Source organism: Schistocerca gregaria, chromosome X, assembly GCF_023897955.1.
Source record: "Schistocerca gregaria isolate iqSchGreg1 chromosome X, iqSchGreg1.2, whole genome shotgun sequence".
Classification (NCBI taxonomy): domain Eukaryota; kingdom Metazoa; phylum Arthropoda; class Insecta; order Orthoptera; family Acrididae; genus Schistocerca; species Schistocerca gregaria.
The window spans coordinates 514,359,169-514,383,803 of record NC_064931.1 but is presented as its reverse complement, the minus strand read 5'-3'; the positions used below and the strand labels follow the sequence as shown (position 1 = coordinate 514,383,803).

General features: G+C 47.1%; 2 protein-coding genes across 2 annotated transcripts in view; both read right to left on the bottom strand.

Moving 5' to 3' along the window:
- LOC126299522 (DCN1-like protein 4) overlaps positions 1-24,635 on the bottom strand; it is a 114,633-nt gene that overhangs the window by 67,530 nt on the left and 22,468 nt on the right. The window lies entirely within an intron of this gene.
- Positions 3,953-11,730, bottom strand: LOC126298170 (unconventional myosin-XV-like). Its single transcript, XM_049989480.1, has 2 exons — positions 10,825-11,730; positions 3,953-3,961 (listed from the first exon to the last, which is right to left on the bottom strand). The coding sequence occupies exons 1-2, from the start codon at positions 11,728-11,730 to the stop codon at positions 3,953-3,955; spliced, it is 915 nt and encodes a 304-aa protein (XP_049845437.1).

Below are 24,635 nucleotides of genomic sequence, written 5' to 3'. Positions count from 1 at the left end.
AGGGATTTTCGGAAACCGAAAAAAGTTAAGGAAGGGCAGTCATTCATAGGAATTTGTAATTTCTATCAAAAGTCCATGAAGTGTTTTGCAGATTTAGCACAGCCGTTGACACGATTGTTATGGAAGGGTGTGAAATTTGAGTGGACAGAAGAGTATTGGAAAGTGTTTGACAAACTGGAACAAGTGTTAACATCAAGTCCGGTTCTTGTGTTTCCAGATTTTGAAAAGGAGTTTATACTAGCATGCGATGCATCGAATCGAGCATTAGGGTGTGTTCTTAGTCAGGAAATTGATGAGAAAGAACATCCTGTTGCCTATGCGCTAGGCAGTTGAGTGTTGCAGAGAGGAATTACTCAACAACAGAGAGGGAGACACTTAGCATAATCTATGGAATCACATATTTTAAATGTTACTTATATGGGAGAAGATTTCGGGTAGTGACAGATCATGCTGCGTTTAAGTGGTTGTTGGGGGTTGAACGATCTGTCCACTAGACTCACTAGATGGGCTGTGAGGCTTAGTGAATTCGACTACGAGGTCGTGTACAAGCCTGGGAAGCAGCACGGTAATGTGGGTGCACTAAGTAGAAAGGTGGAAAAATTAGAAGTTTTAGGTTATGACCTAGCAGTATGGCAAAAATTATAGGATGCAGACAACAATTGTCAGTTGTATCGGACACAGCCACAGTTTAATATGTATAACGGTCTTCTGTGCAGGGAAACAAAGTTAGAGCCAAGGGTAGTAGTGCCAGTGAAGCTGAGAGATGAGGTTTTAAAGGAAGTGCATGATCACATGTTATCCAGTCATGGAGGGTGTAGAGCAGCGAATAGAGTGGCGGAGAGTTAGGAAAGGAGATGTGGATCAGTATGTCAAGAATCCTATACCATGTGCTCAGAGCAGATTTGAGTCAAACAGATACAGCTACAATGATTACTGAAAGCAACATGTCGATTTTCTTTCCTAGGTATTGATGTCTTAGGACCTTTTAGGTGAACACCATCGGGGAACAGATTTGTTCTGACAATAACAGGCTGAATTGGTCACACAAGCGTTAATAAATAACTGGATTTTGAAGTTTGGTGTACCAGAGACAATAATTACTGACCAAGGTACGAACTTCATGTCAGATTTAATTAAGGAGCTGTGTAAATTGAACAAAGAAGTTGAGGACAAGTGCATTGCATCCACAGGCCAACAGGAGGACAGAATGGGTACACAGAACAATTGGAAAGGCGTTGAGTTTTTATGTGTATTCTTATCATCAGTGGGACGAGTATTTGAAGCATATTGTACATGTATACAATGTGGAAGTCCGGTTTGTCTCCACATGAGGTAGTGTACGGGCAAAAAATGCCGTCACCGTTTGATTTAGTGAAGCTACAGAAAGGAAGGACTGGTGAATCTGTACGTCAATTCGCAAGGACAATTCGGGAACTGCTAAGGTCATCAGCCCTAAGCTTACACACACACACACACACACACACACACACACACATCTCCTGTTAATGTTAAGCTGCAGCTGCCAACTAGGACAATGATAGTACACATTGGGCGGTTATAGCCATTTAAGGGTTGCCCGGATGTGATTCCAGGTGTGTCACAGGAAGGAAAGAGGAAGAAAGAGAGAGAAGAGAGTTGCTAAGTGCAGAGGAAATCGGGAATATACAGTACAGCATGAAGTACCGTATACTTTGTGATCTAGAAAGTCTTACAGTATTTGTAGTTTCTTTTTTGTTTTCTTGTCATGTATCGTTGGGTTGGCGAGAGTAGGTGAGAATTGTATTTTATGTGTGTTTTCCAGTATTGTGTGCCTGCTAGGGGCAGCAGTCCTTTTGATGAGGGAGGAAGTGTGATGGTGATCTCTGTCATCCGGTCACTGAAAATTTAAGTGTAGCTTCTGAAATATGTGGAGTGTTGTTGGGGGAGAAATCGAACACAGTTCTGGGGAAATAAATGAGTCGGAGTAAATTTTTCGGCAAAGCCGTAATAAATATGTGTTGAACGATGTCAGAGTCGTATGATAGCATTGGGTCAGGAAAGTCTTATTGCACCAGTTCATATAACGTAAATTTAAGGATGAAAGTAGTCACACGATTGGTGTTGGGTTTGAATAAAAAAATAGCGGATGTTTGAGGAAGATCTGTGAAGCTACAAATATGGGACACATGCAGGGTGCAGTTATTTTTAGTCAGGGGGAAAGGAATAGACAAGGGACATTGTAGAGCCAAAATTGAGCTTGCAATGTGTCAGGATGCATTGGATATTCTCCACCTACGAGAATATGGTGGTAGTAGCAGCAAGCTGTTTTGAGCAAGGAGTGTTTACGGAAGCGAAACGTGTAGAGCTCGAAGGAAGCAGAATTTTGATCAATGGAACTAAGTGTAACATAATAGGTCCAACTTTCCATCTGCCAGAGTCAATGTCAGGAGTCACGTAATTGAATTTTACACAGCCACAGCTGTACTGGCCAGAAGCCACTTTTGAGTTTTGCCAAGGCAGAATCTGACCTTGTTAAATCAAACTCTGGAGCCAGGTCTGTTGAGATCTGTAAACCAGTTCGTTTTAGAGCAAGAGGGGCGCATATCAGCCGAACAACTTTTTCAATATGTCGCTCAGTATAGGGAAAGGCAACGGCAAATAACGATCATTTTGAGCACCTCTGTGCCAAGTGTCATCACAGCCTTAACTTTGTTATGTGTTGTTTTTCTATCTGATCAGGTGAAGAGCCAATTCCCAAAGGGAACCAAGGGCAGTCCAAGTCCCAGTGGATTGGATACCGAGGGTGTGAAACGAGTAGGTAAGAGGTTTATCGAGCAGTGGTCATCCAGTAAGGGATTTTTACGTTTTGTTTCATGTCATGGTTTTAATAGGGCACTAGACAACATTTAAGATTCTAGTAGTAAGGAAATATGCCATAGGTGCCAACCAAAACAAGTTAAGAGTTAATTAAAGGTCGACCCGGGGACCACATCTATCCGAAGAGGGAAATAATGTAGCAGCACCACCGTTTAGGATAGGGAAAGTTAGTTTTGTGCGATATTCGGAGCACAAGTTACAGCCAGATTGTGGTAAGTTTCACATACCAGCAGTTGCGAAAGCAAATAGAGAGCCACTGGCCAACCTAAGTGTTATGCACACGCGACGCGAAGCGACACACTTGGCAAGACAGAGGCGCACAGCCGAGTATAAATATGAGGTGTTTTCTAACGAGATTCATTCAAGTGTGGCAGCTCTCCTGGACAGCGAGGCGTGTCACACTGCCAGGCTACACGCAGAAACAGATGGGGCGACAGCTACTGCGGGCAGTCGTCTCTGCTCCCGACACACGCCGGGGACTTTCGAGGCGAGTGCCACAGAGTCGGACGCCGGATCAAAAGCGGTCGTTGCCGCCGTGTTCTCAGCTATGCCAGCGAGGAAGAAGCAGCAGCGGGTCCGGCCTACAGCTCCCGGTGGAGCAGCACAAAGTCAATGGGGACGGTGGCACCTGAGTTGGGTGCTGGCGCAGCCATCCTGAAATCATCAGAACTCAGCGGGACGGCCAAGGCCGGCACAACACAGCATTGGGTCCCACAGGCCGCTGCGGTGCTTCCTCAGCACTGCGGGACCCTGTGACACAGACTGAGGTGAACGGAGCACTATAGTGGAAGCAAATAAATCATTTGGGAAGTTCTCGCCGAGTTTTTATACGGCACCTCCTGGCACCCACCCACTACATTTGGTGTCTTCCCACTACATTTGATCATCCTGATACATTCGGTGGCAGAAGCCGTCACAACTATTAAAATGCCTGCATAACTCATTTCAAAAATAGTACAATTAACTCAAAAAATTAAGGCTAATGCTGAGGAGGAATTATGCATAAAAAATAAATTCTCCCACTGGGAGTAGGACAGAATTATGTTGTTGATTAATACAGGCTTATAGAATGTTCAAGCCAGGGAGTCCACAATGCTTAGATACTCTGAACAAAAAGAGAGAATTTTTAAATTATGCACAGAATGTATTGTGAGTCTGAAGGACATCACATAACTGACTGCAAATACCAACATAACGTGGATATTCTGATAGAATCTCTTCTATTTTCCAAATTAAGTGTCTTTGATACCCAAAATGGAAAATGTCTGCAACAGCGTCATGAACTTGTGCAGAAACAATAAAGCAGACATTCAATTATTCCATTTGTCAATTATCTTCAGAGGTTTTTGTTTCATTAGTATAGTAACCAAAAAATTGAAGTTGTTAAATTACCTATTCTGTAGTAGTACTACAAATTGATTTAATTTGAAATTATTCAACTATGTGCCAAGATAAATCGAGCACTTGACCAAGTATAAGGTGTGGTCAAAAAGTTAGTTTGTGGGCGTTGCTGCAGCATATACGTAACGCAGCTAGACTATGGTGCAGGTAAAAAAGCACCAGCGTGTAGGCAAGGGACTAGGGCGGCATTCACGTATTTCAGACGTGCGTGCGGTAGAAGCAGAAATTAACTATGGCGGCGTTGTTGCCAAATATGTCAAAAATTGGACCAACGTGCTGTTATTCTTATATTGGCTCCTGTAGGACAAATACCGGTAGACATCCATCTGAGAATGATAAATATGTATGGGGCAGCATGACTGTCAAAAAGCTCGGTACTTTTACAATGGTGCTCCAAAGTTCCTTGCTGTAGATTGCTGGAAGGGATACAAGTTCCTTTTGCGAAACGGTATTGAAAAAGTTTAGAGAACCGCAATATGCGACAGATTGCAGTGCCACCAACGTATGCTATTATAACGCCTTCGGTCGCTTCAAGGCCTCGAAGAATCGACGATTCCTGCCGGGCAAGAACGTGCAGCATGTAGTCATGGGCGACTTCACCCAGCAGGACACTGTTTTACCACACGGTTACCTTCAACCAGGTGCGTCGGTGGGATTATTGGGTCTTACCATGTTAAATCTCCTAATTTTGCAACATTTTCCTGCTCGATCATCACGGATTTCGTTGAAATTTTATGTGAACATTCGCACATCTCCCCAGTTTATTAATGAAAATGCGTACATTGTGCAAATACAAACCAGTACCAATACGAAACAAAGCTGAGTTACATTACTCTCGTTCCAGTTTTATTATTGACATTGTTCCTTTTCTGGATTTTTTGCATATCTTTCACAGTGTTCACTGCACCGGATCACACATGCAATATTCATTCGGCTGATTGAATATCTCGTTTTGTCCCGATGAACATCGATAAAGTTCAACTTCCGTCTAAGAAATACTGGTGCAGACACTACGTTTACATGCGACACATCTTCCGAAAGATGAAAACCGAATTTAGGAAACAGTTTTTCGCTGTCATCTTTACATGTAACGCCGGGTTCACATACGCATCTAATATGGCGCCATGGCTTGTGGCTTGATGTAGTGGCATCGTTAGCTACCGTTCACACAGGACGCAACAAATTTTAAATACTTGCACAGCTTACAAACTACGAATCTTATGTGACGCGCTATTCATTCGTGGGATATAGCATTTGTTTGCAAATATAACACACACACACACACACACACACACACACACACACACAGAGAGAGAGAGAGAGAGAGAGAGAGAGAGAGAGAGAGAGAGAGAGAGAGAGAGAGAGATGCACAAAAATCAAGCATAGATTACTGTTCTTTTAGTTCTAGAATCTGCGGAAGTGTACCTGCCGACCACCATTGTTTTCACTTTTTTTTCAGAAATGAAATAAAATCATACTGACATCCAATGGAGTACAGTAAAAATTACTGCACGAGGACTGCGAGAATATGCTCGTGTTTCACAATAATGCCGTCAGGGAGCAGTGGTGGTAGGGAAGTGGCGCAACAAAGAAAAACCAAGCTGAACTTTTTATAGCATGACAAAAGTTGCATCGCTTAGGATGCGCCACTAAAAACTGGGAGTTCCCACAAGCAACTGCAGAATGCCACTAGTTGTGGCGACACTTTTGTTGCGTGCGTAAACCCGGCTTTAAGGTCTGATACGGATCTTCAAGACCTGTTAATGTGGCGGCTGGGAAACAGCTGATGCAATTTATGATTTAATCACCACAATCATTTTTTTCTCTTCAGTTAGACGAGGTGTAAACAGCTTCAGTCCAATATTTCTATTTGTCCTTCAGTGTACAAAACGCCATTCCGTCCACATTAGCTGAAAATGTTTAAAAACAAAACGAAACTCAACAGCTCAAGCATGTTTCAATACAGGTTGCGTTTACATGGTAGAGAAATTCGATTGCGGAATTGGAAAACCGGCAACTAGAAGTGATTTTCAGAGTCGATTTTGAAGTGTTCACATGATCAGCCAGACGCAGTACTGGAAAATCAGTTTAAGAAATCCGGTTTAGCGAACCCCATGCAAATGGGGTGATAGCCACTCTGTGCAAAGCGAGCGTATATTTCTGGCGAATTTGAGCTGTTATACACTGAACAGCCAAAGAAACTTTTACACCTGCCTAATGTCGTGTAGAGCCCCCGTGAACATCCGGAAGTGCCGCAACACGCTGTAGCATGGGCTCGACTAATGTCTGAATTATTGCTGGTGGGAAATGACGCCATGAATCCTGCAGGGCTGTCCATAAATCTGCAGGAATATGAGGGGATGGAGATCTCTTCTGAACAGCACGCTGCACAGCATACCAGATATGCGCGATAATGTTCATGTCTGGGGAGTATGGTTACCAGCTAAAGTGTTTCCAACTCAGAAGAGTGTTCCTGGAGCCACTTTGTAGCACTTCTGGACGTGTGGGGTGTTGCATTGTCCTGCTGGAAATGCCCAAGTCCGTCGGAATGTATAATGGACACAAATGGTTGCAAGTAATCAGACAGGATGCTTTCCTATGTGTCACCTGCCAGAGTTGTATCTAGACGTATCAGGGGTCCCATATCACCCCAACTGTACATGCCCCACACCGTTACAGGGCCTCCACCAGCTTGAACAGTCCCTTGCTAACATGCACGGTCCATGGATTCATGAGAGTGTCTCCATACCTGTACATGTCCATCTGCGTGATGGAATATGGAACGAGACTCGTCCAACCAGGCAACATGTTTCTAATCATCAACATGTCCAATGTCTGGTGACGGACCACGACGAGGCCTAAAGCTTTGTGTCATGCAGCCATCAAGGGTACACAGGAGGGCCTTCAACTCCAAAAGCCCGCATCGATGAGGTTTCATTGATTGGTTCACACGCTGATACTTGTTGATGGCCCAGTATTGAAATGTGCAGCAATCTGCAGAAGGGTTGCACTTCGTCATGTTGAATGATTCTCTTCAGTCGTCGTTGGTCCCATTCTTGAACTGCGGTGGCCGTGCATTTCTAGGCACTTCAGTCTGGAACTGCGGGACTGCTACGGTCGTAGGTTAGAATCCTGCCTCGGGCATGGATGTGTGTGACGTCCTTAGGTTAGTTAGGTTTAAGTAGTTTTAAGTTCTAGGTGACTGATGACCTCAGATTTAAGTCCCATGGTGCTCAGAGCCATTTGAACCATTGTTTGGTCCAAACAAACACCACTGAACGACAGGATCAGTCCTGGGCATACATGGAATCCTGGATGGACGCTACCAAAGGATGACAAAGGTAGCACTGGTCGATAGCTTGTAGGATGTTCAATGAGTCAGTCAAGAATAGAGTGGAAGTGACAGCACAGAGCAGCGGGGTTAAGCGAGTCCTCAGGGCCATGCAAAAGGTCCAGACGAATCAGCGGCCTAGGTGTACACCATGGAGGTGTACGCGGATGGACCTGGATGGAAGGTGGTAAAGGGAAGGACTCCAGTTCAAAAAAAAGGGATTGCACACAAACTGCAACCTTTAGTCGTGACCTGGGCCGCCGATGCGAGAGATGAACTGCCACAGGTGGAAAAAGAAGACAGTAATTCCGATGCTCAGGAGAACTACAAATCTGTGCAACATAACTGGCGAGCAGTTGTGCACGACGGATCTGCAATGGAGGGACTCCGGCCTCCACCAGGACACTGGTCACCGGACTCGTCCTAAAAGCTCCCGTCGCTAGGCGACTTCCACTTAAGCTGACGAAGGTGAGCTAGTCACGTGAATCAGGCGTCGAAAACCAGTCCTAAGAATCTATGTCTCCACTACAGTGAGTGGACTGTCATGAAGGTAAAGTTCTGGTTCCAGATGAGTGGTATGATGCCGACAGAAGTGCACGACACACAACTAAGCGGCTGAAAACAAATCCGTGTGCGAGAGCCCATGACTGCACCTCGTGGATGGCTCTCTGAAGGCGCCGCTGAGCAACACCAGTGCTAGTGGAGCAGTACGAAATGCAGAAGTCGTCTGCATACAGAGAGGGTGAGACGGACGGTCCTACAGCTGCTGCTAGACCGATAATGGCCACTAAAAATAGTGACACACTCAATACAGTGCCCTGTGGAACGCCATTCTCCTGGATATGGGGGAAACTATGGGAGGCACCAACTTGGACACGGAAAGTACGAAGGGACAATTCCGGATAAAAATCTGAAGCAGGCCTCTGAAACCCCACTCGTATAATGTGGCAAGGTAATGATTTCGCCAGGTGGTGTCATACGCTTTGCATAGATCAAAAAAGATGGCAACAAGGTGTTGACGTCTGGAAAAGGCTGTTCGGATAGCACACTCGATGGACACAAGATTATCAGTGGTAGAGCGACCCTGGCGTAAGCCGCCCTGACATGGAGCCAGTAGGCCACGTGAGTCCAGGACCCAACCCAACCACTGACACACCATATTTTCCAGCAGCTTACGAACGTTGGTGAGGCTGATGGGCCGATAGCAATCCACACCAAGCGGTTTTTTTTACCGGGTTTGAGTACCGGAACGATGCTTCTCTCCCACCATTGCGACGGAAAGACGCCATCGCATCAGATCCGGTTGAAGATAACGAGGAGATGTCGCTTGCGGTCAGACGAGAGATGTTTAATCTTCTGACTATGGATCCGGTTTAGCCCAGGAGCTGTGTTCGGGCAATGTTCAAGTGCCCTGACGAGCTCCCACTCCGTGAATGGGGTGTTATAGGGTTCACTGTGGCGTGTAGTGAACGAAAGGACTTTTCTTTTCATCCACAGTTTGAGGGTGCGAAAACTTGCGGGGTAATTCTTCGACACAGAGGCTCAAGCACAGTGCTCAGCAAAGTGCTTGGCAATCTCGTCGATACATATCACGCTATTGATGGTAACGCCAGGAACACCTGTTGGAATCTGGTACCCAAAACGACATCTGATCTTCGTCCAGACTTGGGAAGGTGACATATGGCACCCAACGGTTGTCATGTAATTCTCCTAACACTCCTGTTTCTGCTGTTCTATAAGCTGGCATACACAGGCATGGAGCCGCTTAAAGTCTATCAGATGCTCTAGGGAAGGGTGCCACTCATGTCGCTGTAGAGCTCACCAACGTTCTGTAATTGCCTCAGCGGCTTCCAGCGACCACCAAGGGACTGTCTTTCACCGGGGGCACCCTAAAGAGCAAGGGATCGCATTGTCTGCCGCAGAAACGATTGTGGTAGTCACCTGCTCAACCATCACAAAGATGTTCATGTGGAGGGGGGAGGGGGTGGTTCAAAAATGACATCAGAGGTGAAAGTTTCCCAGTGTGCCCCATCTGGGCAGGTGTCCATGGGCCTTACGCCGAGTGAGTGACAGGAAGTAGGGAAATGGTCACTACCACGCAGGTCGCCACGGGCTCTCCAGTGGATAGATGGGAGAAGTCCTGCGCTGCAAATATATAAATCAATGGCCAAGTAACTACCATGAGCCACACTGAAATGTGTGGTGGCTCTAATATTTAAGAGGCAGAGGTCGAGCTGAGACAGTAAAGTTTCGACATATCTGCCTTGGCCAGTAAGTACGGCGCCACCCCACAAGGGGTTATGGGCGTTAAAATCTCCCTGAAGTAGGAAAGGTTTAGGGAGTTGAGCAATCAGTCCAGCTAAAACATTCAGGGTACTGCACCATATGGAGGAAGATATACATTACAGACAGTTATTTCCTGCGCTGTCCGTATTCTGACAGCCACAGCTTCAAGAGGGGTTTGAATTTGCATAGTTTCACTAGACTGAGTTTAGGACATAAACGCAAACTCCACCTGACACACTATTATAATCGCTATGGTTACTGTAATATCCCTTATAGCCATGGAGAGCAGGGGTCTGCATTGCCAGGAACCAGGTTTCCTGGAGGGCAATGCAGAAAGGTGTAAAGCTTAACAGTTGCCGTACCTCAGCCAGGATGTGGAAAAAACCGCCGCATTTCCACTGGAGGATGACATCGTCAGACTGGGAAGGCATGGAACATAAGATGAGGCTGTTTACGCCTCATAGTCACCTGCCGCCACCGATTTATTGCCTGAGCAGCCTATATCCATTGTCTGAGGGTCCGGCGTGATCCACGTCCTCAGTGGACGCCAGATTCTCCACCTCATCCTCAGATGCAGAGCTTGTAACTAGTGGTGGAATGGGTGCCATCGCAAATGTCTTGTTCTTGGGGGTCTTTTTCGATTTCTCGCGCTGTTCCTTGGGTTTCCCTGGCTGAGAGGACTTCACTAAAGCAATCTCCAGGACTGAGGATGAGTGTGAAGCCCTACAAGCAGCTGCTTTTGGGCTCTTCAGCCACTGGCAGGTGTCATCTTTCCCACTAGCAGAAACCTGGGAATGGAGTGACCCAAAGGACCCCTTCCTAGCGAGAGGAGCCGAAGAAGCCTTACACTTCTCTGTCTTAGAAGTGAGGACTGAAATCCCCAATGGCTGGGGGAGTGGGGTGGTGTTGCCTCCAAAGTATGTGGTGCAGCAGCAACAGGGAGGGAAGGCCCCATCATCATCATAATCATAATCATAATCATAATAATAATAATCATCATAATAATAATAATCATCATAATAATAATAATCATCATAATAATAATAATCATCATAATAATAATAATCATCATCATAATAATAATAATCATCATCATAATAATAATAATCATCATCATAATAATAATAATCATCATCATAATAATAATAATCATCATCATAATAATAATAATCATCATCATAATAATAATAATCATCATCATAATAATAATAATCATCATCATAATAATAATCATCATCATAATAATAATAATCATCATAATCATCATAATAATAATAATCATCATAATCATCATAATAATCATCATCATAATAATCATCATCATAATCATAATCATCATAATCATAATCATCATAATCATAATCATCATAATAATCATAATCATCATAATAATCATAATCATCATAATCATCATAATAATCATAATAATCATAATAATCATAATAATCATAATAATCATAATAATCATAATAATCATATTCATAATAATAATCATAATAATCATAATAATCATATTCATAATAATAATCATATTCATAATAATAATCATATTCATAATAATAATCATAATAATCATATTCATAATAATAATCATATTCATAATAATAATCATAATAATCATATTCATAATAATAATCATATTCATAATAATAATCATATTCATAATAATAATCATCATAATCATCATAATCATCATAATCATCATAATCATCATAATCATCATAATCATCATAATCATCATAATCATCATAATCATCATAATCATCATAATCATCATAATCATCATAATCATCATGAATTCGAGGAACTGATGGGGCGACAACTGTTCTTGTAGTGGCGGCGTACGAGGAGATCATAGACACAGGGTGTAGGCACTCTAATTTCCTCAGCCTCAGTGTAGGTCAGTCTGTCCAGGGTCTTGTACTCCATGATTTTCCTCTCTTTCTGTAAAATCCTGCAGTCTGGCGATCAAGGTGAATGACGCTCTCCACAGTTGACACAGATGGGAGGCGGTGCACATGGAGTATTGGGATAGGATGGACGTCCACAATCTCTACAGCTGGGGCTGGAAGTACAGCAGGAAGACGTGTGGCCAAACGTCCAGCATTCAAAGCACTGCATTTACATCACAGTGGCAGAACATCACCTTCACCTTCTCGACTAATGTGCCACTCTTGAAGGCCAAGATAAAGGCACTTGTGGCAACCTGGTTATCCTTCAGACCCAGATGGATGTGTGGAACAAAATGAACACCCCGCCACTCTAAATTGGCGAACAGCTTGTCAGACTACAAAAGAAGGTCGCTGTGGAATATAATACCCTGGACCATATTTAAGCTCTTATGAGGCGTGATGGTAACAGAAACATTCCCCAACTTGCCACAAGCGAGTAAGTCCCGTGACTGGGCAGAGGATGCTGTTTTTATCAAAACTGACCCAGAGCGCATTTTGGGCAAGTCCTCCACCTCCTCAAACTTGCCCTCCAAATGCTCTACAAACAACTGAGCCTTCGTGGACATGAGAGATTCCCCATCAACTCTCATACATACGAGGTACCGGGTCGAATAAGCTTCACTGCCATCCTTAGCCTGGCGTTCCTCCCATGGTGTGGCCAGGGAGGAGAACGACTTGGTGTCTTATTTCTTAGCACTGAAATTAGACTTTGCCCACTTAGACACTGCTGGCGGCAGACACCACCAAGAGATGAAGTACTACACTTCATGGCGTGTCATCAGCCCTGACGCCACTCACTCTGACCAGGGGCCCTCCCCACAGGCGCCATCCAGCTGCAGCAAAGACCACCTGGCAGGATGGCCATTGCTGGGAGTCCCAATTCCCCAGGGTGATGGGCATCCACTCCTTGGCATACATGGGAAGTTAATAGTGCAGGCATCAGCAGAGCGATCCCTGTGTTGTCAGGGGGCTACAACCAACAGGGTACATGATGGCTCCACCACAACGGACTGGCTACTGTGCTGGATATGAGGTGCAAAGTAGTCCATGGTCATCGTCGGCACTAAAAGTGGCGCTGCATAGTGCATGGTGGAAAACGCACCCCAGAAGGTGTCCTCACCCAAGAGATGGAGAATGGGTGGGACTGCAATGCGACAGTGAGAAACTAGGCTAAAGATCTCAATGCATAGTGTACATAACGCACCATGTAAGGCGCTCTTCCCAGTTGGCTCGCTATTCGGGAAAATTATGAAAAATGGAGGTCAAACCCTTCAGAGGACCGTCACATGAAGGCCGAAACTTTAGACTCCTTTTCGCCGCCTCTTACGACAGGCAGGAATACCTCAGGCCTATTCTAACCTCCGACCCACAGGGGGCTTTCCATTGCAGGGACAGTTGTCTGTGGGAGTTCCAGTATGAGCTGTTGCACTCAAAGAATCGGCGTTTTGAGCTTATTGGTGCTGGAACTTGGCTCAGCGTGGATTGACTTCCCAGAGGACAGTGTTTAATGCTTTATGCCTCAGTTTTCTTCGATTCCTGATTGACAGGCTGCTGTGTTTGCAGCATCGGTGCAAACTGCTCTCTCTACTGTGCGCTCCCATGAGCGACTACAGCAAGTTTTTCAGTTCGCGCCCTTGAATGACTACCCGCGTTTCCTGAGGCAGAACCCCACCACCGCCTGCACACCAACATCAATTTTGTTCGGATGCTGGCTGACATTGTTCTGTACATCTACACGAGTTTCACTTTCATGAGGGGAAAAACAACTTGCCTGGGGAGTACCGGCATAGTCAGACTCTCCCGTGGCATTTGCCAACATCTTGCCCGTCTGCACCTTACTAGACACGCGAGATTTATTTTTCACACCGCCTCGTCTAAATGCAGCACAACCATGGTAACATTCTACATCCTTTTCCGGACAATCACAGCATTTAGGTCTGTCAGTCTGCAGTTAGGGGCACTCACCACTTGCGTGGCTTCCTGGACATTTAACGCAGCAGGTGTGCATCTTGAAAAATCTAGTCATGTCGTCGAGACCCTGGCAGTTACAGCAATGTACCCTCCCACACTTCCCTTTCAGTTCTTCAACTTCTACTCATATATTCGCTACGAACTCTACTTGGAAAATTTTCCTGTGCGCGATATTGTCCTGAAGCACCACGCGTAACAGAGGCTGTTCTTTGTGGGTCTTACAAGACTTCATTTTCCTGACAGAAAGGACGTAGAAGCCCAGAAAACCCAGTTCTTCACGGAGGTGATCTGGCTAGATACATATTAAAGGGCAGCTACCGAAACATTTCCTTAATCAGTTTCATCGGCTCTGAGGGACACACAGAACTGTAGTTTGCCATCTCTGATCGTTTAATAATCATCTTTGAAGTGCGTCTTAATTTTGTACATGTCGCATGCTTCAATACGAACGGTGAAATTATTCTGCACAACCGATTTGATTTTAAGTTGGAGAAACTTCTAATCCTCTTTCCAGTTAATAACTACCGGTGGTTGAGGCACGGATACGTCCATGTTGGTTGTTGTCGCTTCATCGACATTGGCATTCAGGCTGGAGTCACAATTATTGGTATAGACTTGTTGGGTTGGTGCGTTAAGAGCAACTGCCCTCGCGGTATGCTTAAGGTTTGGGCTGACATAACCATCTCCATCAGGCATTTCCCGCGTTTGCTATGCTCTTGTGCCTTTTCAGGGACTTTACTACTTCTTGCTCGCGGCCTCATTGTAGCAGGAGGTTTGCTGCGTTTGGAAAGCTCTCAAGTCAGCACAGCGCTTCCGTGAATTTGTTTAGATTTCCATTCCTGCTTCGGATGGCCTGATAGCGGGAGAGTCCCATCTCAATGTCTAGGCTTACTTCCAAAATCTGCGAGATGTCGGCGCTCGCGTTTGCAATGCTCGGAGATGGTGTGTTTGCGCTACGGTGAACAACAACTGGTGGAGCAACCTCAGCATCAGACTGCTATACAGGCGCAGAAGCGTGCAGGACGGTGGTCCTGGCCGCAGCACCATCTTCTTGGTTGGGACGAGCTGTCTGCCAGCCTCCAACGTCCAACGTTCAGGCGACTGAGTATGAAGGCATTGCTATGAACACATGTCGCTTCTAAATAACTTTGCGTGCCCTAGGACCCATTCACAGTTAAAGCAGCTGCTTGGGTAGCTGTACGTGGTAGGTAGTGGATGGAAATATCATAGGGGTTACTATCGCTTCTTGCAGTGGTTGTTGCAGCATGTGTCGCTGCCAATCGAGGGGAAGCACACACTGCAAAGTCAACAGGCACATCGGAAGTGCTACCACCGACGGTTTGCGCGTGAGTGGCCGCAGCCACGACCACGACCACTTACATGCGTGCAGAGCTTGTGCTCCATCCACGTAGCGTACCACCTTCCTCGACGCCATACTCACTGGCTAGCCCAGCCGCTGGAGCTGCCACAGAAAGCGGAGGTAGCCGTTCCAGTGCGCGAACCGAAAAGGGGACGCCCAGCGCCTGTCGTAGTCGCTCACGGGAATGGGCAGAAGACAGAAGTTTCCACTGCTACCGCAAAGACAGCAGCGTGTTGTTAGGAATCTAAGAAAACTTGGGCAAAAAGCACTGGCACACTCCTCTGCAATGTCAAACTAGTGCAGAAACATGTTAGAGTAACATAGACAAGCTCAAAACACTGATTCTGTCAGTGTGCCAGCTCACACTGGAAGCCCTAGAGGCCATTACTGCAGGAGAACACAATATGGCTAACACAGCGATACTAAGTTTAACAGATTGTGTGTCGAACGCTGTCACATGAAATTCGCCATCCCAGTTCGAAAAACGAAGTAACCAGTGTGGCAGTCAGCACGTTCATATGTCAGGTTACCTTTGTATCACGCTACAGATAACCGTGACGACCACTATTACAATGTGACATTGAAAAGCTATTATGGCACATGGCAGACTATCGGCGGTGAATTTTATGCGACTCCTACGTGCCGTCTAACTACAAAATGCTACAGTAGTTAGGACCAGTGATACGACACACTATCCTAGAAATGGCCGCCCAGAGGTCCTCGACATCGCGAGCCTGAAAGGCGCAGGTCACAACGCTTTTCCATCCGTCAGGACTGCCTTACCGTCGGATCCTCTACCAGTAGTATTCGATTGCGACAACGACGGGCGCACAATAGATAACGACCACCGCCAGCTCAGAGATGCCGACTGGGAACACTTTAAAGTGCACTTCCCCCACACACTCACTGCAATACGTAACACAGACGAAATCGGGGAGGACGAGGCTCTTGCAGGATTTAACCATCTCATACTGAAAGCTGTTGATGCAGCCACTCCCCGACAGCCACGTTAAGTGTGGGATTTTTTCCAAAAACCTCCCTCCCAATATACTGCAGGGCATTATGGAAAAAACTGTGTAGTTCGCGTATGGCACCTCACACGAAGTCCCGTGACGAAACCGCGTATTAACAGCCTTCGCCGTCAAAGGTTGCCGTTGATAATCACAAGAATCGAGACAGACGGGAGGGGCGTGAACCTCAGAACCACATTATAGTGCCTGGCGTATAACAAAACAGCTTTTACTTAGATAGCTGCGCATTCCGCCACTAAGTGGGACGGGAGATCGTCAGCGAGCCGAATGCCAAGGCAAACACCTTGACGGATGCGTTCACGGAGTATTTCACGCCACTGACGACAGTGGACGAAAAACACATTCAGCTTGTGGAGGAGCAGTTTCCTATCTCTGTCGCAAATAGACGAAGACGATCTCGTAGATGACTTTTCCGAAGATGAAGTGGCAAAACCCCTAGCACACTTGAACCCTCGTAAGATAAGATCGGATACAAGATCGACAAACAACTGCCGCCAGAAGACGTCCGGACCTTAACTGCGGTATTTAACAACGTCTTGAAGACCGGTACATGTCCCTCCATGTGGAAATATGTGGAGGTGGAAGCCATTCCAAAACCAAGTAAGGACCCCAGACGTGCGAGCAATTTTAGGCCTACAAGGCTTCTGCTGTCATGAAAGTGTTCGAAAGTTTATATGCTTTACAGCCGAAAAGACATGTTGCAATGGAGCGCCTCTTGCAGAACGAGCAGTTCGGTTTCTGGAGGGGGAATTCCAACTAACAAGAGTAGTTAGTTGAACGGGTAATGCGGATAATAAACCGTCTTGAGTACCTTGGGGAAGTACCATTAGACGTGTCTAAGTCCTTCGACACCATGTGGCGTAACGGCCTCCTTCCCTGCTCAAATCGTACCTCAGTAATAGAACATTCCATGTCAACGGCGATGGAGGAGTCTCGTCATCGCGACAAATCAGGGCCGGAGTTCCACAGGGGTCTCTACTTGGTGCCCCTGCTATACATTCTATACAATGCCGAATACTCCGAAAACCCCAAGCATTGATCTGGCGCAATACGGCGATGACACTGCGCTGATCGCTTGCAGTTTAGGAGAGCAAATAGTGAGATGGTCGCGTACAACAAGCATGAGACACGCTTGAAGCGAAGACAAAGGCATTAATCATAACGAGAAATAAAGTTACCAGCATACTTAGGACCGATTCCATCATGGGAAGCACCATCCCTTGGTCGAGAACCAGGAAGTACCTAGTCATGGCCCTCCATACGCATCTATAGTGGGGACTAGATGTCTGAGAGGTCAGGGGGAAGGAACTTTAACGTATGAAAAACTACCACCAACTGAACTACGTTTCAAATCTATCCACATATTGTGCAGTAACAATTCATCTGGCCCTTATATGGCCTGTTCTTGAATACGGCGCTGTAGTGAGGGGTAATGCAGCCAATAAACATATTGCAACACTGCGGGTGGTATAAAACAATGCTTTGCGCCTTGTTCTACGTGTTTCAAGATGAGAACCGAACCACCAGAGAAGTGCCTGCGGTGACAGACGTAGCATTACTATGCGATGGATATAAACAGACTGCTCGCCAATTTTACATATTGGCGCAGCAGTCAGAAGTAGTACAGCACCAACATGGGCAACCAGGTGCACTGGGGACTGACCACTCATGGCCCAACACACTACTTGGGCATGAATTCTGTGGCAAGTAGCCAAACAAGTTGCACAAAATTGGATGACGAGTGAAAAAACAAACGCGCGGCCCAAATTCCCCATTCCCATATTATATGTAGGCTAGGCATTAAGAACTGCGCTAATTACATGAAAATAGGGCCACAGACCTTCGGAAGTCTATAGTGAGTGGCAGCCCCTCACACCCCCGCTTGCACACTAACGTGTATTTTGTTGGGATACTGGTTGTTACCCTTATCCTGCACACCTACGCGAGCTTCACTTTCGCGAGGGGAAATACGGCTATCCCGCAAAGCATCGACATGGCATTTGCAAACGTCTTTCCCGCCTGTACTCTATTAGACACGCGATATTTGTTTTTCATGTTCTTAAGAGAACGTAAAGATGCGTAGGTTTTCGTCCCTAATTGTTTTCATCACTGCTTCATGCGTAAACCTGTAGTTCCTCGTCCCTAAATGTTTTCATCAGTGCTTAATAATCGTCTTTGAAGCGTGTTGTGACTTTGTACACGTTGCATCCGGCAAGACGAACGGTAAAATTACTCTGTACAACCGATTTGACTTTAAGTTGGAGGAACTTGTAATCCTCTTTCCAGCTAATAACTATCTGCGGTGGAGGTGGTAATCTTTTTCCCTTGCTCTGCCGGCACACATACGTCCATTTCAATTGTTGTAGCTTCATTGGCATTGTCGTTCAGGCTATAGTAACGGTTATCGGTTTCAACTTTTGTTGCATTGGCGCGTTAAGAGTAACGGCCTTCGTGGTGTGCTTGCGGTTTGGCCTGACGTGACCATCTTCATCAGGCATTTCCCGCATTTGCTGTGGTCTAGTACCCTTCTCGTACGCTCTACTAAGAGCTCTTATTCGCGGACTCACTGCAGCAGGACGTTTGCTGAGTTTGGAAACCTCTCACGTCAGCACAGCGCTTCCGTGAATTTGTTTAGATTTCCATTTCTTCTTCGGATGGCCTGGTAGGGGGAGTGATTCCCATCACAATGTCCAGGTTTGGTTCCAAGACCTGCGAGTTGTCGCAGTGCTCAGAGATGGTGTGTGTGCGCTTGTGCTGCTACAAGCAACAGCTTGCGAAGCAAGATCAACGTCAGAGTTTTACAGGCGCAGAAGCTTGCGAGAGCGTGGTCCCGTCTGCCGGCCCCCAACGTCCAGCGCTCTGACGACTGTGTATGAATGCATTTGTCATCAATTCATGACGCTTCTGAACTAGTTTCTGTGCGTGCAAGCCCTTGGACTCGTCTGCAGATGGAGCAGTTGCTCGAGTGGCAGCACATAGAGAAAAGTCGATGGACACATCATACATGTTACCATCTCACCTTGTAGGGGTTGTTGCAGCGTCTGACGCTGCCAACCTAGGGGGAGCACAAGGCCATCAGATGCATCAGAGGTTCTACCGTCGCCTTTTTCGCCCGCGTGGCCGCACCCACGTCTGCCGAGTGAGTAGCTGCGTGCGAAGCTTGTGCTCCGCCCGCGTAGTGTATCACTTTTCTTGACGCCATACTTCACTTGGGCCTGGCACTCTGGCGCCCGAGCGCCTGTTCGCTGACGGCGGACGGAGCGGCCGGCCGTGTGCTTCTGCGGCTTTTATAACTTCACATCCGCGCTCGGCACGCGCTGGCCGCCGGGTTTTGCGCCCTCGGGAGCCCGCGTCTTGCGAAACGCTCAAAGCCCGCTGGCGCGGTTCTCTGCCCATTTCACGCATACCTCCGTAAAGGAGCAGTGGAGAGCCCCATGCAACATATTTTGTCAGCGAAAACATTGCATCATCATCCTCTTCTGTTTCAGTGCTTCTACTATGACTTTTGTGTCGGCTATCGCTTGAGCTTGAAGAATTGTCTGTTCTCAGGTTTGTCAGCTGTGATAAACAACGATGGCATCTCTTTCTTTGTGACATAGTATTTGACGCGCGTCCGGTTGCGCACGTCAAAATTAATGTCGGTCACGTCTTTCTTCAGGAATTCAGGGCCTCTACCTTGGGGAAGCGTGGAACACGATCTTTGAAAGCTTCTTCGGAACTGAGGCGTGCGAGTGCCAGTGGATTGGTCACGCTGATGCCTCAGCCGACACAGTCCGGTAGTCGGTGTTCGATCTGCTGGCAGTTAATGTGGGCGGTGGGGAGGGGGTCGCAACTGGCCTTGCCACTCGCCTTGACGAGACGGTCGTCTAGGCAAGCCCCGTAATGACGTTGTCTGCTGTGATGCTTTTTCTGCCTGTACTGGAGGTTGCGGGATGCCTCTTCTTCTTAGGTGTCTTCTTGATGACGCTTGTTTGCACCACAGCCGACCTCTTGCGCCGCTAGCCATCAAGGCGGAACAGTACACTGACCATTCTGTGGCGCTCTCACTCTGCAGCTGGGAGCGTGTGCTTAGTACTGGGTCGTGCACCAGTACATCATCGTCATCGAACGACGAGGGCAGGGTTGTTTTGGTTGCGTATGAAGTGCCACTGGGCTGTGTGCTAGGAGTGTATGTGAAGTTGAGGGATTGGGGTTGTGTGCGTAAGCTTGTGTTTGGTGTTTTATGTATGTGTTATTGGTCCCTAAAGAGGCGTGTAAGGGTTAATTTTTGGCGTCTGTGAGAAGCTTCTGGTAGCGAGTTTTCTGAATTTTGAATGATAAAGTGGGGCGAAGTTTGTGTTTCGTAAAATTTTGTAAATTTGTCTTGAGTAAGTGTGTAAATGGTGGTTTGGCTTAGGAAGTGTCTCACGTGTGCGCTGGGGACGTATCTGCCAGCGCCTGAGATGACACGGAAAACTATGTTCTGGAGACACTGCAGTCAGGATAGTGCTGTGCCTGACGCCACAGACCAGACGAGGAGTTTGCACTGAACGGTTATTCTGTCACGTTACAACAGGAGATATAACCTACAAAAGAGGGGGGCAGCCTGTGTTCTGCTATGGTGCGGTGCCTGTTCGATGTTAGGCGTAGATTTATTTCGAGGCTCAGATAAATAATTGAATATCTCCGAGTTAAATCACCGCCGTAAATGGTGAATTGTTGATCAGGGAGCTTGATTGTTTGGTTGAAATAGATCGCTTGCACTTGGTAGGATTGATCTTTATTTTCCAGCGGTTGCACCACTGCATTATCTTATTGACATGTTGCTGGAGGTGGTGGCATGTAAGGAGAAGGCTGTGACTGCTGCTGTATATGGCGTTGTCATCCGCATAGAGCGCAATCTCTCTGCCAATCTGCCTAGGGACGTCATTCGCATATATGGTATAAAAGACAGGACCTAAAATCGAACCTTGCAGGACTCCTGTCGTATCTGGCTGGACTTGTCTCCATTCCTTACGAAGAACTGACGTCGTGTAAGGAAGGAGTCAATGACAGATTATGTGAACTGGGCAGCCTATCTGATCTAGTTTGTAGATTAGGCCATTGTGCTAGATGCGGTCAACTGCTTTTTCTACGTCCAGGAACAATGCTCCTACGTCCAGCAACGCTCTCCTTACCCTGGCCAGACAAATGCGTTCTACCAAGCGAAGGAATTGTATAGTGGAATGCTCAGTGCATAATCCAAACTGTTCAGGCATAAAGATGATGTTTTCTGTAAAGAACTGACAGAAGGGGTGAAAGGATTATTTGTTCCAGGAGTTTACTCAGGCCAGTTAGGAGAGAAATTGACCTGTAGCTTTCTGGGAGGAGCAGGTTTTAATTGGGTTTGGGAAGAGCGATGACCTTTGCAGTTTTCCACACAGAGGGGAAATAGAGTTTCAAGCAGGCATTATAAACGCTTGCTAGAAAGGATATGGCGGGAGGGGAAAGTGTTTTAGGAGTGGGGTGAGGACGCAGTCGGGGGCAGGAGTTTTGTGGTTACCCTGCCACTTGATGAGTGCACTTATTGTCGGCCGACTAACGGGCACGAATTCGTCCATGGTTGCGTATTTCTAACCCGAGTCACTCGTCAGATAACTATTCTCTCTTGCTGATCACTCACATTGTGGATGACGTGAGTTCGGAATTGTGACTCCAATGATTTTGCCATTATTTCCGCCTTTTCTTGTTCGTCGTATGCAAGACCGTTCTTGCTGTGGAGTGGCTTGTTTTCTCTGGTGGAAGATTTCCGCTACCGGGTTATTTTCCAGATTATGCTTCTGGATGTTAGTTTCTCCTCCCAGCAGCGGCCCCATGTCCTTATAATCTTTGTCTCGCCTGGTCCTCTAGACTCCGCAGCAGGCGGCAGTTGGCTGGATCGCGACAGCGTTGCCACAGCCTACACCACCTGCGTTTGGCGACTGTGAGGTCCTAGATGTCAGGGGACAGGTCCCTGTGCCAGGATCAGTGGTTATCCTGACGCTAGTTGCGTGAGCACAGGCTTGGAGGGTGCCTGTGAATTTCTCATTGGCTTTGTCCATGTCTCCTTCCATCTGAAGAGGGGGAATTTCCTCCATGTGCTCCCACCAGGTAGGTATACCTGTCCCAGTTTGTGATCACGTGTGTTTGCCATCTTTGTCTTCGACACTGTGAGATCCAGCATGACAGGACTATGGTCGGAGTCCAGCTTGTAGTGCACTCTGGCTGCCACGTCAAGATCCAAGTTTTTCGCGACAAAAATATCTAGGATATCAGCATTTTTGTCCACGCTGGCAGGAATGTGCATGGGCTCATCTGGAGCGATGACACTAAGAATGGCGTGTCCCTCGACGAACCCCGCATAGTCCTGTCACTTGCATTCTCGGCACGACTGTCCCAGGCTGTTTCGAATTTAGCCCCCCCCCTCCCACCAATACGATTGTCAAACCTAAGTAGAGCCTGAAGGTCTTTTACAGTGACACGTAAAGTTGGTGGTAGGCCGAAATAGTTTGCCAAACGTTTTGGCTACACTGGCAGCCTCGATAGACTGCAGAAGTCCCAAGGGATCGAAGCACCTTCTGCCCTTAACCAATACCGTTGCCCTGTCGCCTAGGCGGTCCACACGGTACGGTGGACGGCATAATTTCTGACAGTGAATCGGTCGTCGGGCTTCAAGTGAGTTTCCGTCAGACAATCTCGATGGCATGCTACTCTAGAAAGTCTTCCAAAAGGTTTTTCCTGGTTTTAACGCCGTTGGCGTTCCATGTTGCTATTTTTATTCTTCTGGACCTGTGTGAATCCATCAAGACATGTCATGAATGTCATTGCTCTTTCAGCGATAATCATCTTTTTGTTAGGGCATCACATGCAGCTCGGAGCTTTGAAACGATATCCTTAAATGTGTTGAACACTGTGACGAGACAATCCTGAGAACAGTTGCCGCAGCTCTTGGAACTCTTCCAGAAACGTAACCGGTTCAGTGCTGGGCTGAGCCCTGCAGCTGTGTAGCAATAGCCTCTACGCCCTGAGGTGGAGAGCGCTAAGGTGGTGAAGTGCGGCGGTCAGGCAGCAGCGGCGACCGTGTGGGGAAGCGAGGGGTACGACTCATGCCCTGGCACATTCGGTCTGCGGCTTTCGATGACAGCTGAGCTCTTACCTGTGGCTGCAGGAGCAGAGCTCGCAGTCCTTGTGGCAGCAGGAGCAGTTCGAGGGCACGACCGGAGGAGTGGCTCGCCATCAGCCTGTCTAGTATGGCAGCAGCTGTAGTTTTGCCAGATGGCTGTCGCGGCAGAGAGTATTTTCCCGGGTGTCCCGTTTCTAGGTGCACGTGTCACTGAGGTGGCGCCAACGCATTTCACGCACTTCAAAGGGTGGTTGCAATTTTTGGCATTGTGAAAGAGCTGCTGGCACTGTCCAGGGCCTTCAGGCTACTGATATTTTTCAATGGTTATGCCGCAATGCAACATGTGTTTAATCGCGGTGCTTCTGGTTAGGGTGTAGTATGAGGTCGATGGATGTGCGCTTTTTTTTTTTAACTTACGGAAGATGAGGTTTGCCTTGATTTAAGCTGAGTCGGTGCTGCGGGGGAACATTTAATCACCGTCTTGAATGAGTCTCGCTCTGTTGCTGAGGAAGTGTGACGGAGAATGCTGTTCCTCTGGAAATAATCTTTTATCGTCCTATAACTGGGAGGTGTGGAGGCGTGAAATGTTTCCGATGTGCCTCTACATGAGGTGCTGAGGCCACCTTTTAACATCGGCGCAGTCGCTTTGATCATTTTCATAGTGCCATTTTGGATAGTGGCAATGATGGGGTGGGGAGGCTATGTTTTCCCTCTATTGTTTTGGGTGGCACCCTGATGAGGAGGGTTGATCTCTCTTCGCCACAGTTTCATCCGCTTCTGGGGTTGAAACCGGGACAAAGGTGTTGGAGGTGAGGATGTTGACGACTACAGCCTCCTCACCCAGCTGTGTGTCATCGGTAGTGGAATACTCCAAAGCGAGCCGGCTAGTGGCTATACGCTTCGTCGCTGGCATCTCGTCTACGTCTGTTTGCGTGATTTTGCTTTATTGATATTTATGGAAGGAAGGCTGCGGGAGCCCACAGACAGGGCGCCGCAGCGGACTGGGGCTTTGAGTTTACCCAATGTGGTTGAAGTAGCGGTTTCAGAAGTCAGATCGACACTGCCAAGTTAATCTAGTTGTTCATTTGTTGGTACCTTTAGGTTTCCTTGAACAGCACCAGCCCTAGCATGGACTACATGCGGGTCTCCAGGTGATACCACGGGCCCCGGTGTAGGAATTTCCCTACTTTTGGAGGAGCAGGGAGGGTGCCCTGCGGCAGTTTCTGATAGACACGTCGGTAGCAGATCAAACGGCTCAAAACGAAAACAGCCTGACCAACGCGACCTCCGCACTGCCAGTAGTCCGGCAGCAGCTGCGCCACGAAGG